The following is a 16,680-nucleotide window of genomic DNA, read 5'->3' on the forward strand; positions in this document are numbered from 1 at the left end:
GGAAAGACATGTTAAAATCATACTTCAACTGTTAGCCTCTGACCAAAGCCTCAGCATCACAAAATGGATGCTGCTGCCACGACACAAGTCTGACCTCCTGCAGCTGGGAGTGATCCCAGCCAGGGAGGCCTGGACAATAGGTTTCCTGCTTGGGGAGGTGCTAGCACCTCCCCAGACAGCCTTTAGTGTATTGGGACAGGGTGGGCTGAAAGGAATGAGACATGCCTGGGGCACACAAGGTGTTCCTTGCATAGTCCAGTTCAAACCGGCGCTGGGGCACTCCAGCCCCAGCTCTGGCGCGAAACTGGACAAAGGGAAGTGGGTGTAACCACCCCCTCCCAGGTCCCACCCATAAGGCGTGACCTAGCAGGTATCCCAGCCCCCCAGATTAGTATAAGAGTGGGAGTTGGGCCTAAAGACTTTAGATTATCCTGAACCTGCAAAACTGAACAGAAACTCTGGACCTTCGACATTCGACGAAAGAAGAAGACTGAAGAATCTCCCTTGTAGCCAAGGAGTGGCTACCCTGTGCAAACAGGCACCATCAAGAGACTACCCTTTGCTTTGCCCACGTTCTACGAGGAACCGACTGCAGAGCCTGACCAGAGCCTTGACTTCCAGACTTCTCCGACCCTGATCCACATCTACAGCAGAGCTGAGATCCGTGGAGGCGACGAGCGACGTGGGACCGGCTACCTGGAAAAAGTGGCTAGTAACTTAAAGCGCAGCTTCTGAGGTACCCTCGAAGTTGTGCACCGGGGATTGAGAAGCCCCAACCCCAAGCACCATCTGCACCGAAGATCAGCCCCCCACACTCCACGAGTCCTGCGTGGGGCCCTTCAGCATTTTCCTGCTTGCCGCGTCTGTCCGGTTGCTTGCCCGCTGGCTAGTGGCCTTTGTGACGACGCACCCTGAAATCTTCTGCGCTGGTTTGGCTCCTCCAGACTGGCTCCCGCTACTCTGCAAAGAAGAAGCACCCCAGACCTTCCTGGTCTGCACCAGAAGCAAGTCCTTCGTTCTTCGTGGGTTCCGCTTGCCAAGGCTTGGTGAGTCCTAGTCCAACTTCGACGCCGCTGACAGCAAGAGCCTTCGTGGGACAGCTCGCCTCCTGGTCCTGGTCGTCCTCGATGCTTCCTGGTCCTCCTGGCTGCAGCGACAAGCTTCACCTTCACCTGCAATCTTCACGACATCGCCTGGTTCCTTCCTGGTTCCACGTGGTCACTGGCTAGTGACCTTGACTCTGTCCCTTCTGCTTGCAGGTTTCCTCTCTTCTTGATCCCAGCCTTGGGATCCACCGGACACTCTTCACTGACTGCCTGTCAGCATCTTTCTTCAGGCATCCATAGGAGTCGACGACGAAAACGACGCATCTTCACCCCTGTGCACCCGCAGCCTGTGGGCTAGGTAACTTGGGTACTCCGGTGCTCATCAGGATAGTGACTATCCTAGTGTCTAGTTTTCAAGTCACAACTTCCTAGCTACTCCGGAAGTGTCCTAAATCTACCGTTTTCTAAACTGTACTATTGCTATTGACTTTTACGCATTACGCGTGAGTGTTTCCACTCTGCACACGAATCCCGTGGGCCTCCCACTTCCTAACTAACGCTAGTGTAGTGTAGCCCCAGCGATTCCCTAGGCCTAGGCCTATTCTATTTCCGTGACAGTGGTTCTTATACCACTTACTTAGTATATGGTTTGCGTGGCCCCTAGGGCCTAACTGTATTACTTACCTGTGTGACTTAATGTATGCTTAAATAAGACTGTGTTGTACTTACCTCTAATCTCATAAAGAGTGCTGAGGGTTTGACTAGAATAAATACACTTTATTTTATATATATATCTGTTGTGGTGTCCTTTCATTTGGTATTCAAGGGATTATATATGGTATCACAGCTGGCTTCACATGCCATTCAGAGTTTAGCCTAAGACTGCTCTTGTCCATGCTACCACTAGGATAGCTGGTCTATAAGGTTGACTTTACAACCAATCACCATAAGGGTATTTGGACTGATATAAGGTGTACACTAGAACTAGTGACATCATACATCAGGCCAACTTCTCACAACGTCGATCTCCATGACGTCGATCGCTTCGACGGCGACCGCCGCTTCGACGGCGACCGCCGCCTCTTCGCCGACAGCGAGCGGCGCTCCCCCTTCGACAGCGAGCTCCGACGCCGGGCCTGATCTCGCCGTCGATGGCTCGACGGCGACGGCGTCGTCGCAGAAGATGCCGATGTCGTCGACGGCGGCCTGTTCAGCTCCTTCGACGTCGATCGTCGACGCCGCTTCTCCCCAGAGCCCTGGGGAGATGGCGAACAGACCGTAGTCATCCCCCTCGACGCCACCGTCGACGCCCTCGACGTCGACGAGGAGTGGGGACGCTTGCTGGTCTTCCTGCCCCTGGGGAGCCCCCCAGAGGCCTCAGCATGGGCAGAATCAGCCCCTCCAGACCCACCTCGTGCCTTCAGCCTTCTGTCCTCCAGGACCTGGAGCCTGATCTTCTTCCTCTCTCTCAGGGTCCTGGCTGAAAAAGAGCGGCAGATCTCACACTCCTCAGGCACGTGGGACTGGGGAAGGCAGACGATGCACACCCTGTGTGTGTCTGACTTAGCCTTTTTTCTTCCACAATCAGGACACTTGTCGAACAAGCCAGTCATTCTGATAACACCAGAAGGAAAAAGGACTTTCTAACACTTGAAAAGTAACAAATAACCCTTGAAAAGGGAGAGCTCAATGCTCCTGGGTCCTGCTAGCAGGAGCCGGAAAAAAGAACTGAAAGTAGAAGGGACCTGCTGTGCATTCTGGGATACTGGGAAAGTTCTGGAAATCTGGAAAGTTTTCTTAAAGGCACGGTATCCTGTTCTCAGCCACATAATGGCAGCCTATGGGGCTTGTCTGTCCATTCCTTCCTCTCTATCATTCCAGAGGCTTTTGCTGGTAGAGGCAGGGTTTTTTCCTGTGTGGAGCAAAGCTGGACAGGCAGTGCTGTTTGTGGATGTTGGTGGAATTCTGGTTGAAGTACTGGACAGTGTAGCCTGTGGGTATAGGCTGCATTATCTGTCTTTAAATTAAATTCTCTCTTAAAGGTGGATGCAGGTCTGCATGATTTGGCACCTTAAGAGATTATTTTTTATTGCTCCGGGGTGCACGCACATGGGCGGTACTATTCACTAGATTATGACTATACACAGAGATCCCCTACTACAGAAGGAGTGATTACACGACCTTGCCCCAGCTGAGTGATCAGCCAGTTGTGTCATAATGGAAGGCCAGGCCAGGGGTGGCACAATACATGCTGCAGCCCATGGTAGGCCTAGGGTACACCTATGCCCTGGCTACCTAAGGTACACTGTACAGGGACCAATAAGGTGATCCTAACCAATTGGGTTATGCACCTAAAGTACATAGCATAAATTTAGAGAGAGAACAGCTGGGCTGTGGGTCTGATTGGCAGGCCCACAGCCACATCTAAGTCGAAAACCAGTGAAGCAAAAGCAAAAAGTGGGGGTGAACATAGAAAGCAGACCCTACTCTCCTACATGCATCACTACAACCAGTAACAGTAAAACCAAGGAATGTTTGTTATCGCATGTGTTGGAAAATGGCTCTATATATACACTACACCAAAATGAGGTATAGTGTATATAGAGTCCAAGTGACCCCAGAGTTAGACAGAGGTTAAAGTTAGATAGAACCTTACTCTCTATTTGTGGTAGAGTGGTCGAGCAGTAAGGTAGTATCTTGGTGGTTTAGCATTTGATGTACACACTCAGTCAGTAAATTAATTCACACACTCAAGGACTGAACTCTAGACCAATTGTTTTGTTTAAAAAATACACTGTTTTATTTTTAGAACCAAGCAAGCCTGGCACAGGTAAGCATTAAATACTTGACAGTAATATGTTGCTGATTGTAGAACAGTTTGAAAATGCAATAGGAATGGTACTTTGTTTGATTTACAGGGAAGGCAGTAGATTTCAATACTTAGCAAATACAGTACATTGACATGAATAGGCTTTTTCAGTAAATTACAGGTAAGTTACTTTTCACGTTACTTTTCTAACTCTGTGCTGGATACCTAGATTCAGCACTGGGACATTTCCGGCAAACAGGTAAGTAAATACGTTTTTGTTATTCGTGCGTTTTTTTACGAATATTTTTAGATTTCAAAACTCCACACTTTTTGGGAAGAAAATTGTCAATGTTATCCCATGGAGGAAAAACAGGTTATCGGTTTACAGGTAAGTTATTGACTGTGGGAGATTAGGTTCTGGGGTTAGACTCAGAGGTCCCCCAGGGTCAGTGATGCACTCTTGTTACACCCTCGCGGCACTAGGGCCGACGGGTGCAGAGTGTTGAGGCCCAATGTTATCCAATGGGGGATAGGGGGCCTCCGGTTGGTGGCTGCTGGCAAGCAGGCCACACGGCTGTGGGAGCAAAGCTTCTAGGGTTTAGTTCAGAGCAAATTGGGAAACAAAGTAGCACAAAAGGTGCACCCTCAGCGGCACTGGGGCGGTGAGGTCCAGAGTGCTGTTTCGACATCGGGCGCCCTGTTTTCAATGGAGAACCTCTGGTTTGCAAAAGCACTGCAGGAAGGGAGACGAAGGACTTCTGGGTGCGACCACCACTTCAAGAGGTAAGTTGGGAAATTAAGGGTTCGTTAGGCACCGTTGGTTTGGGCACCCAAGGTCGTGGGGCATCGGGTGCAGGGGTGCCTTTTGGGGTTGGATCTTCTTAACAGCTCCTGGTCGCGGTTAGGGGTGCCTTCTGGATTTAGACTGCAGGCGTCAGCTGGTGGCTTGAGGCAGGTCAGGGGTCGCCGGGGTGACCTCCTTGTGATGTTTTTCCACTCGAGTTCGGGCCGGGTTCGGCGGGTGCAGAGTGGGCTGGATTCACGGTCTCCAGCTGCTGCCAGAGGTTGCAGTTGAACAAATCCGGTGTTCACGGGAGAGGCAGTCTTTGGAAGTAAAGGCAGGCAGGTCCTCTGGGGTTTTCGAGGTTGCTGGCTGCAGGACACAAAGGGATTTCGCAGGAGCAGGTTCGAGGGGAGACAGGCCTGTAGGCTGGGGCCAAGTCAGTGGGCGTCTTCCTCTTCTAAGCGGGCTGCACGGTCTTTTCTTCTTGTCGTTTCTGCACGGTCTTCTTTTCGTTTCTGGATCTGAGAAAGCAAGGTTCAGGGTGCCCCCTAAATACTAGATTTAGGGGCGTTAGAGGTAGGTAAAGGGCAGGGACCAATGGGTCCCTTCCCTGGGGTTGGGTGGGTACATCCCCTATTGTGCCACCCTGCAGTGGGAGGGGGGCAGGAGCCTGTCCCTGGTTGGTTGGGTCACCCATACTCAAGATGGCGGGGACTCAGAGTTGTGCTTCACCTCGCCTCCCCCACCTGAGGGGTGGAGTTTGCAGAGGTGGGCACACCTCTTTCCCTCACTTGTTTTTCCCGCTGGCTCTCCCGCCCAAAGTGGGGGTAGAACCAGTGAAGACCAGTTGCTGAAAGCAGCAAATGGTCTGGAGAGGCTCACAAAGGCGGCATGCCTTTGAAGCTTCCCCTTCATGAACCCTGCCCATCCTGGGGGTGGAGGCTTGGCACATCGTCCCAGGATGTGCATTGTTTCAGGCCCCCGAGAGCAGCAGGCTCTCGACCAAGGGGTCCAGAAACATGTCTGTTGGTGGCAGCCTAAGCAGCAACTCAGTCGCGTCACTAGAAGTTGGTCGAGTTTCAGGGGGCATCTCTAAGATGCCCTCTGTTGTGCATTTTACATTAAATCCCACACTGGCATCAGTGTGGGTTTAATGTGCTGAGATGTTCGATACCAAATTTACCCGTTTTCAGTGTAGCCATTATGGTGACGAGGAGTTCGTAATGACAAACTCCCATCTCCATATACTCTTAATGGCAGCACTGCACTTACAGTGCCCAGGAATGGACTTCGGCACTGTAGGGGTACAGGGCTCATGCACCTGTACCCTCACCACTGGCATAGGGAACCCAGCTAGAGGGGAGACTGATCTATGCCAGGGCAGTGGTTTGTGGGCATGGCACACAGGGATGTGTGCCATGTCGACTCTTCACTTTGATCTGCACCAAGACACACAGTCTGCAAAGGCAGTGTGTGAGTGTCAGGGTACAGGACCTCTAAGGGTGGCACAATAAGTGCTGCAGCCCTTAGAGGCCTTCTCTGGTCACAGTGCCCTGGGTACCTGTGGTACCATTTACCAGGGGCTGACATGTGGCCAGAGATGCCAATTGGGTTTAGGCGTCAATGCAATTTTAGAGAAGGGACATAGGCCCTGGGTACCCGATTAGCAAGAGCCCAGGCCACAATCAGTCAAAGAACATCAGCAGTTCAGCAAAAAGTGGGGGCATACCATGCAGAAAGATGGCACTTTCTCACAGCAAGCACTTATATTTGACCAGTATTGCAGACAGAGATTAAAGATGGTCTTCTCACTGGTAAAAAATGTCTAGATGAGCCAAGTTGCAATTTGAGCAGTAGAAATTGTTTAGTATTCACATTGGATTCCTCAGTCTAGAGACTTGTATAATATTGGTATGGTAAGGAAGGGTTTGTTTTTAAGGTAAAATGTGTTGGATGTACATTTGTTAAACACATAAAAATGGCACTTATATGTTGTAATAGTCAGTGGAAGCTGTCTGTAATTATGTGGATAATCCGTTGTCACTCTCAAAGTCCAACTACTAGTTGCTGGATCACATGTAATGCATGCAACTCTATAATAAGACGAATGCTGCAAATCAAAACCTTGCCATGACCAAATGATGACAATTCTAAGTAACACTTTTAGCCCATATGTCATTGCTTTCCGCAACGCTTACCTCAGACCCTGAGGGGGAGGCTGGCACGCGTGCTGCAGGGGAGGCCGGCCTGCTGCTCCTCTCTGATAGATCAAAGGATAGGTCCCTCCGGATAATCTCCCGGGCTTTCTTCTTCTTCTCAGAGTCCAGATCTCGGTGTTCGGAGCTCCCATGGTTTTCTGCCCTGGTAAGGACTCCAGTCAGAAAATCAGCTATCTCATCCTGATGGAAAAAGAAAACAGGATAGAATCCAACATTTATACAGCACTTTATTCAATACTTGAAATTCTGCAGGTGGTGAACCCACATCTCCCCCACCATCCCCAATAACCCCATTCCTATGAACCTCAAGTTCAGAACAATTGCTACAAGTGCAATTTATCTACTGTCAACTAAGTTGATGTGTTACACTATTGGAACTTAGACTGAACCTTAGGTGTACTTGTGAGGCTAAGCCCTGGAGTGTTTGGCATGAGGGGAAATTGAGTTTGTTTTATTGAGATGACAATTAAATTCTTTGTAGTTCTGCCTAAGCTGCAGTTAATTCCTGAGGTGTTCTCTTGACTGAGGAGAAGTTAAAGCCTGGAGGTTTTGGCTCATTATGGTAACGCTGCGTCTCAAATTCAGTTGAGATTGAGCCCTGGAGAGTTCAGAAGAGACCGAGCACTTTGGAAGGCTATTTTCTATAAGTCTAGCTCGGCGTAGGTTGTACTTCTTGAAGTGATAATGAAACAGCAGGTGTTCTGATTGAACTGGGTTACAGATGAGCAAGAGCTTTATCCTATTTTAGTTCTTGTCTCTACATGTGTGACTAAAGACAGAATAAGGCAGAGGACTGGTGATGGTGGACAGAATCAGAGAACAGGATAAAGAATTGCTATAATATATAGGTGCAAAGCGATCGACAGGTAATGACAGGCAAGGTACAGGAGTCTGAAAAAGGGGCACAGAGTGATGCACAAAAAATAGTTCCTGGAACTAATTACATCCAAGTGAAAAGAAACTGGAGAAAGGAAGAAAAGGGATTCAGCATATTGTTTTAAAAAAAAGAAAGCATATCAACTATGACAAAATGATTCATTGGAGAAGACCCAAGTTAATGTTCCTTCTGTCGAAATCGTGTCCAACGTACAAGTCACAATATTTATTTTAACTTTTAATACATGAGGAACACAAGGAAATCAACTCTGTACATTCAAGACCAAGGAAAAGTGTAATGTTTCTCCTGCAGAACTTCACATGATATGGTTTGCTCTTTCATGCCCGTCCTTTGTTCCAAATCTGCCTGGCAGTACTACAAAGCATTTCAACGGGGGCTATTCCTTCAACAATACTATCCATTCATGAAGGAGCAGTTTCATTTTTCACTTTCAAGTCTGGTGAGCAGTAGTGCACCACCATTTTTACACAAACAAAGATAAAATCAAGGATTTCCATCTTCAAGTATGTCCATTCTCTTTTTTATGCTCTTATCCCTCCACCCATCTTCCGAAGACCTTGTTTGGCTACAGTTCAACAAGAGATCTGACTTCTTGTGCTTTCACAAGAGAGAGTTTGTTTAACCACTCATTTTTAGGACTCGCCTAGGCAGCGCTTGCGCTGCCTCTTCAAGACATGCTTTATTCAAGGTATGGCCATTAAGCTCTGCTCATGTTCCGCCCATCTTTACAATTGGCTCCTCTTCCTGTCCTTTGTAAATGATGGCTTTTGATTTGATTTGTCAACAAGCTTAGTAGTCCCTCCTTAGTGCCTCCCTCTTGTAATAAACTGGCTCTATATATACTGCACCAAAGTGAGGTACAGTGTGTATAGAGTCCAAGAGTCTCCAGAGGTTTGGCAGAGGTTAAAGTTAGATAGAACCTTACTCTCTAAAGTGGTAGCTTGGTCAAGCAGTGAGGCAGTATCAGAGGACAGTGTAAAGCATTTGATGTACACACTCAGTCAGCAAATGAAGTCACACACTCAAGAACTGAACTCTAGGCCAATTGTTTTTGTATAAATAAATATACTGTTTTATTACTAGAACCAAGCAAGCCTGGTACAGGTAAGCATATCAATACTTTGCAATAGTAATTACTTGTATGAACACAGTTCAAAATTGCAGTACAACTTGTACTGTTTTTGGTTACAGTTTTAAGAAAGCAGTTTGCAACACATTGCAGGTATAGTACATTCAATTGAATGGGCTTTTTAAGTAAAATGCAGTTAATTACTTTTCAGATTACTTTTGTTACCACAGGACTGGATCCTAGATTCAGCCCTGGGACATTTCCTGAAAACAGGCGAATAAATGCGTTTTGGTTAAAGGTACGATTTTTAAGGAATAATATTGCATTTTAAAAGTTGATACTTCAAAACTTTTTCACATAGAATCACCAATGTTATCCTATCGGAGGAAATTCACTTAGCAGGTAAGTTAGGTTATTGTTACTTTTTCTTACTCAGTGCTGGATCCTGGATTCAGCACTGGGACATTTCATGAAAACAGTTGAGAAAATGCCTTTTGGTTAATCGGCTGATTTTTAAGGAATATTTGCAGTTTTCAAAAGTCGACACTTAGAAACTTTTTGGGAGAAAAAGTGTCAATGTTATCCCATGAGGAAAAATGAGTTATCGGTTTCAAGGTAAGTAATCGGTCTTTTGAGTTAGGGTTCTGGGGTTAGACTCAGGGTCTCCCAGGGTCAGTGATGCACTGTTGTTGCACCCCAAGTGGCACTAGGACAGCCGGGTGCAGAGTGTTGAGGCCCAATGTTATCCTATGGAGGATAGGGGGGCTCCGGTTGGTGGCTGCTGGGAAGCAGGCCACAGGGTTGTGGGAGCAAAGCTCCTAGGGTTAAGTTCAGGGCAAGTTGGGGACCAAGTTAGCATCAAAGGGGCACCCTCAGAGGCGGTAGGGAAGCCGGGTGCAGGGTGCAGTTTTGAGGTCGGGTGCCCTGTTGAGTTCAATGGAGATTCTCCGGGACAAAGAAACACTGCAGGCTCGGGGATGAAGATCTTCCAGGGGTGACCACCACTTCAAGGGGTAAGTTGGGAAGTAGAGTGATGGTTAGGCACCACTGGGTTGGGCACACAAGGCCGTGGGGCGACGGGTGCAGGGGTGCCTTTGGACGTCGGATTTTCTTACCCGCTCTGGACGCAGTAGGGGGGTCTCCTGGATTGAGGCTGCAGGCGTCGTCTGGAGGCTTGAGGCAGGTCAGGGGTCTCCGGATCTCGGGTTAGGATCGCCGGGGGGACCTCCTCGAGGTGTTTGTTCACTCAAACACAGGCCGAGCTCGGTGGGTGCAGAGTGTGCTGGTTTTGCGGTTTCTGACTGGCACCAGAAGCTGCAGTTCAAACACGTCCGTTGTTCACGGGAGAAACAGCTTGGAAAGTGAATGCAGGCAGGTCCTCCGGGGTTTTTGAGGTTGCTGGCTGCTGGACACGCCAGGGTTTTGCAGGAGCAGGTTCGAGGAGAGACAGGTCAGTGGGCGTCGTCCTCTGGTTAGCTCTGCACGGCTTCTCGTCCTTCTTCTTCTTCTTTTCTTGTGGTTGCTGGATCTGAGGAAGGAAGGTTCAGGGTGCCCCTAAAAACTAAATTTAGGGGCGTTACAGGTAGGTAAAAGGGCAGGGACTAATGGGTCCTTTCCCTGGGGTGGGTACACCCCCTACTCTGCCACTCTCCAGTGGGAGGGGGGCAGGAGCCTGTCCCTGGTTGGCTGGGTCCCCCCATCCTCAAGATGGCAGGGACTCGAGGTTGCGCTTCACCTCGCCTCACCCACCTTAGAGGTGGAGTTGGCAGATGTGGGCACACCTCTCTTCCTCACTTGTTTTTCCCACCGGCTCTCCCGCCCAAAGTGGGGGGATAGAACCAATGGGGCCCAGTTGCTGAAAGCAGCAAATGGTCTGGAGAAGCTCACAACGGCGGCATGCCTTTGAAGCTTCTCCTTCGTGAACCTTGACCATCCTGGGGAGGAGGCTTGGCACCTCGTCCCAGGATGTGCATTATTTCAGGCCCCCGAGAGCAGCAAGCTCTCGACCCAGGGGTCCAGAAACATGTCTGGTGGTGGCAGCCTGCGCAGCCACACAGTCAGGTCACTGGGAGTTGGTCAAGTTTCAGGGGGCATCTCTAAGATGCCAGCTGTCGTGCATTTTACATTAAATCCCACACTAGCATCAGTGTGGGTTTAATGTGCTGAGAAGTTGGATACCAAATTTCCCAGTCTTCAGTGTAGCCATTTTGGTGCTGTGGAGTTCGTAATGACAACCTCCCAGCACTGCACTTTCAGGGCCCAGGAATAGACCTGGGCACTGTAGGGGTACAGGGCTCATGCACCTGTACCCTCACCACTGGCATAAGGCACCCAGCTAGAGGGGTGACTGATGTATGCCAGGGTAGTGGTTTGTGGGTATGGCACACAGGGAAGTATGCCATGTCGACTGTTTTCTTCTGCACCTAGGCACCCAACCTGCAAAGGCAGTGTGTGTGTTTCAGAGTACAGGGTCTCTAAGGGTGGCACAATAAGTGCTGCAGCCCTTAGGGGCCTTCTCTGGTCACAGTGCCCTGGGTACCTATGGTACCATTTACCAGGGGCTGGCATGTGGCCAGAGATGCCAATTGGGTTTAGGCTTTAATGCAGTTTTAGGGAAGGAACACAGGCCCTGGGTAGCTGATTGGCAGGAGCCCAGGGCACACTCAGTCAAAGTACATCAGCTATTCAGCAAAAAGTGGGGGAATACCATGCAAGAAAAAGGGCACTTTCTCACACCTCTCTCCTGTTACCTCCCCTAAGGACAGCCCCTCTTAAATGTGTATTACTCTCTAGCTTTCATTAGCTGTTAGTGAGAACTATTTACTCAATTAAGGTCTTGCAGAAGCAGGCATAACACGGTGTGCGAGCGCATAGGAATGGTGTGAGAAAGTGCCATCTTTCTTGCATGGTGTGCCCCCACTTTTTGCTAAATCGCTGAATGTACTTTTACTGAGTGTACCCTGGACTCCTGCCAACCAGGTGCCCAGGGCCTATGTTCCTTCCTTAAACCACACAAACTCCAAATTGGCAAACCCTGGCCACATGTCAGCCCCTAGTAAATGGTACCCTAGGTACCCAGGGCCTTGTGACCAGGGAAGGCCTCTGAGGGCTGCAGCACTCATTGTGCCACCCTTAGAGGCCCTGTACCCTTACACACACACACACACACACTGCCTTTGCAGGCTGAGTGTCTGGGTGCAGGACAAAATGAAGAGTCGACATGACACACATCTCCGTGTGCCATGCCCATCACCTACACTGCCATGGCATATATCAGCCACCCCTCTGGCTGGGTGCCTTATGCCCATGGTGTGGGCACAGGAGCAGGAGCCCTGTGCCCCTACAGTACCCAGGTCCATTCCTGGGCACTGTAAGTGCAGTGCTGCCATTTAAGAGTACATGGTGCTGAGAGCTCGTCAAACACGAGCTCCACAGCACCATAATGGCAACACTAAAGACTGGGAAGTTTGGTATCAAACTTCTCAGCACATTAAACCCACCCTGATGCCAGTGTGGGATTTAATGTACCAAGCACCCCAGAGGGCATCTTAGAGATGCCCCCTTACAACTAACCTACAATCCACGTCTGCTCTGAGGCTGCCCAGGCTGCCACACAGCAGACACGTTGCTGGACCCCTGGGTGGGAGAGCCCCTGCTCTCCCGGGCCTGCAACAATGCACATCCTGGGTGAGGTGATAAATCTCCTCCCCCAGGATGAGCAAAGGGAAGCTTCAAAGGCATGCCGCCTCTTGGAGTTTCCCCAGGCCACTGCAACCCCCCACTCTGGCGGGAAGCTTGGCCGGAAACCCCATACAAGGACAGGAGATGTGCCAGCCTGCCCACCCCACCCCTCAGGTGGGGGAGGCGAGGTGAAGCACATCTCCGGGCTCTCGCCATCTTGAAGATGGGAGACCCTACCCTATCAGGATTAGGCTACTGCCCCCCTCCCACAGGAGAGAGGCAGGATAGGGGGTGTACCCACCCCAGGACAAGGACCCATTGGTCCCTGGCCTTCACCTACCTGTAACCCCCCTAAATCTAGTATTTAGGGGCACCCTGAACCTTCCTTCCCCAGATTCCAGATTAAAAAAACTACAAGAAGAGCAAGACGAACAAAGACCTGCCCTGCAGCTGCTAAAAAGGGAAGAAGACACCAACTGCTTTGGCCCCAGCCCTACCGGCCTGTCGACTCCCGAACCTGCACCAGCGCGGCATCTCTCGTGGCCAGCAACCTCACCAACCCCGGAGGACCTGGCTACCTTTTGGCTCTAAGCCCCTGGGACTCCCATGAGTAGAGGCTCTACTCAGAAACCTATTTCTAACCCCTGGCAGCAGCCCGGAACCGCGAACCCAGCACACTCTGCACCAGCCAAGCCTGGCCAGTGCCGGAGTGGACAAAGACCCTGAGGACGACCCCACGGCGACTGTGACCCCGAGTCCGGCACCCAAGGACCCCCCTCGACATTCCGGAAGAAGCCTGCAGCCTCGGAACAAGGTGCCCCCCCAACCGCGATCATCAGAGGGTAAGATTTCCCGACACCAAAAGGCACCCCTGCACGCGGCGCCCTGCGGCCCCCTGTGCCCAATCCCGGGGTACCCACCTAACCTACAACTACCCAAGTTACCTCTCGAAGTGGTGGTGGCACCTGAAGCATCCTCGTCCCCGAGCTTGCAGCCTTTTTCCTAACCGGAACATTCCCATTGATTTCCATTGAGCGCCCGACGGCTCAAAAGCACCCTGCACCCAGCCGCCCTGGCAGTGCAATCTCTACACTAGCCTACTTCCCCACTTGCCCTGAGTGAGTGACCAGGAGCCCAGCTCCCACAGCCGCGTGGCCTGCTAGTCAGCAGCCACCAAACCAGGCCCCCCAATTCCTCATAGGCTAACATTGGGCCTAACTCTCTCTGCACCCGGCTGCCCTAGAGCCGCTGAGGGTGAACTAACTGTGCCTATCTGACCTTGGGGGACCCCTGAGTCTATGCCCAGAACCTCACCTTTGCCAGTCGAGAACTTACCTGAAAACCGCTAACTCTATTTTCTACATAGGGTAACATTGACTGGCTTTTTCTTGAAATTTCGTCTAAGTGTGGACTTTTCAAATCTTCAAATATTCACTAAAAATCAGCCGAGCGACAAAAACGCAAAAACTCACCTGTTCTCAGGTGGGCTCACAGTGCTGGATCTTGGTGCCCAGCACTGGCTCGGAAGAATACTCGCATCTATACTTACCAGTAACCCCATTTTCTCCCATAGGAAACCATTGACTGCTTTTCTGTGAAATTTCTTCTAAGTGTTGATTTCTGCAATTTCTAAATATTCCTCAAAAATCGTATAACATCTGAAAACGTAATTACTTACCTGTTTTGGATAAATGTCCCAGTACTGAACCCAGACACCCAGTACTGGATTACAAAAGTAACGATAACCTACTGTACCTGTAACCTATATTTCCTTCCATAGGGAATCATTGATTGTTTGCTCTGAAATATTTTCTAAGTGCTCACTTTTGAAATAGCTAAATATTAGTTAAAAATCAGTACAGTACCAAAGTCGACTTTCAACAGCTGATTATGAGAACTGACCCAGGACTGGATCTAGGATCCAAGCCTGGAATTACAAAAGTAATCTGAAAGTAATCTGTTGCATATAATTTGAATTTATCATTGAGCTCAATGTATTGTGTTTAGAAATAGAGTTGCCTACTGCAACTATTTGTAACTGTTTACTAAAAAGTCTATTGCATATACAAAAGTATTTTTATGAAACATCTCCTGTCGAGAAAGTATATTTTAATTCCAAGTGTTGGTTCTAAAATAAAACAAGCATATATTTTTTATATACAAACCATTGGCCTAGAGTTCAGTTATTGAGTGTGTGGAACTATTTGCTGACTGAGTGTGTACAACAAATGCTTTACACGTCCTCTGATACTGCCTTACTGCTCGACCAGGCTACCACTTTGGAGAGTAAGGTTATATCTAACTTTAACCTCTGTTAAACCCTTGGGGTCTGCGGACTCTGTACACCCTGTACCTATTAAGGAACAGTATATACAGAGCCACTTTCTCACAAATGGTGGCTGCTCCTTTTACATCCAGCCTGACACAGCTCCGCTCTTGAAAGCAGAGCTTTAGCGTGCATCCACCCCCACCTCACCTCCCATGCATTTTAAATAATCAGCCCGGCACCCTGCGCTTCAGCAGTGGTAGCCACACCCTCCACGGGTCGCTGCTTGACCAATGGCGGCCGCTTCTTGTTTTTTTTTCTTTCAGTGTGCCGTGTGCGCTTTAACTATGGCAGGCAACAACACTTCCCCATTTCTCCTCCCGCAGCATCAGCCACCCCTTGCAAGAGCCAGGCAAGCAGCATAGAAAAAATAATCGCACACTCCACTCGCATGACAGAGCTTGAACAATGCCAGCCACTTTCTTTTTTAATTTTCAGCGCGCCAAGCTGAAATCATCATCATTGTCCTCCGCTTGCTCTAATCTAAAAGTCGTTGGAGCTGAAAGCTGAGGGCCTTTGAAGCAGTGCCCACCTTTACCGGCAACTGGCTCACTGTATCGTCCTCTTGCGCTCTGGGCTGTCAGTAAGGTACTAACTCTAAAACCTATGCTACTGGCTACACTGTCCTTCGGATTGTCCCAACTTCAGAACACACTTGAATAAGTCACTTCTTTCAAAATGCTTTGGAAAGAAAAAAAAACCAGAAGCACTTCTCATTTTATTTTAATTGGTTCTGTGCTGTAGATAGCAGGCACGGAAAGTCGCATGAGGCCATCTTACTATTCCTGGTGTACTTCGTGAAATGTGAGACGACACCCTTTCTGTTGTAACGAATAGTTTCTTACCTGTCGGTGTAGTTTTGCAGCTTGAAGATCTTTCTGGATTCACTATGCTGTGCATTATTCCGCGATCTTGTGGTTGGGTCCGGATTCGTAGTCTTTTCTTTGTTTTTTTTTGTTTTTTTTTGTAGCCCAAGTGGGCGTCGACGTCCACCATTTGGTGCACCTCCCGTGACGTCGTCGTGCTTCCTGCGGAAGTCCCACCTTTGGGGCGCCATCTTCGGGTTCTTTTTTCCTTTTTTTTTTTTTTTTTTTAACCCTAGGCGATTGATTAATCCTTCTTGTCCATTTTTCTGTATGTTTTCATTTCTTTGATCTTTTCCATTTTACCCCCTCTTCCTCCAGCCTCATCTTCCTGGCGGAGGTGGGTGGGTTCGCTAGTGAATCCAGAAAGATCTTCAAGCTGCAAAACTACACCGACAGGTAAGAAACTATTCGTTTTGCAGCGTGAATCTTTCTGGATTCACTATGCTGTGCATAGACTTTGTAGCGGTTTTCCTAATTCTGTGGCGGCTGGGTGGTAGATGAGCGTTGGTCGTTGAAAATGTGCTGAAGCACCTTCTGTCCAACCTGTGCTTCCTAGTTCATCTGAATGTCCACGCAGTAGTGTTTTGTGAACGTGTGCACAGATGCCCAAGTTGCCGCGAGGCATATGTCCTGGATGGGCGTGTTCGCCAGGAAGGCCACGGTGGCCCCCTTCTTCCTTGTGGAGTGAGCCTGCGGCCCCTCCGCTAGCTCCTGTCCTGCCTGTTTGTGGCAGAATTGAATATGTTACGTTATTTATATTTTTAAAGCGCACAGCTGCCCCAGCAAAGGGGCGTCCTGGCGCTATGACAGACACTACAACATAACACACAATAAAAGAAAAAGAAATTAAACAGACAAGGGAAACAGGAAAGTTTTGATCGCCTGCCTGAAGGCGAGTAGGTCTTCAAGAGCTCGGATGTGTACCGGGAGCGAGTTCCATAAACCTGCCGCGAGCACCCTAAAGGAGCGGCCACCCATTCTG

The 16,680-nt window shown here is 49.3% G+C and overlaps 1 protein-coding gene across 8 annotated transcripts in view; it reads right to left on the reverse strand.

Moving 5' to 3' along the window:
• The window catches only part of KANSL3 (KAT8 regulatory NSL complex subunit 3), a 596,819-nt gene that overhangs the window by 316,341 nt on the left and 263,798 nt on the right, over positions 1-16,680 (reverse strand). For all 8 annotated transcript variants that reach the window (XM_085634440.1, XM_085634436.1, XM_085634437.1 and 5 more), the window contains exon 13: positions 6,838-7,038. In XM_085634440.1, the coding sequence (XP_085490566.1) occupies positions 6,838-7,038 (201 nt within the window). The remainder of the gene's footprint in view (positions 1-6,837; positions 7,039-16,680) is intronic.

This window comes from Triturus cristatus, chromosome 11 (assembly GCF_964204655.1).
Source record: "Triturus cristatus chromosome 11, aTriCri1.1, whole genome shotgun sequence".
In the NCBI taxonomy this organism is placed as follows: domain Eukaryota; kingdom Metazoa; phylum Chordata; class Amphibia; order Caudata; family Salamandridae; genus Triturus; species Triturus cristatus.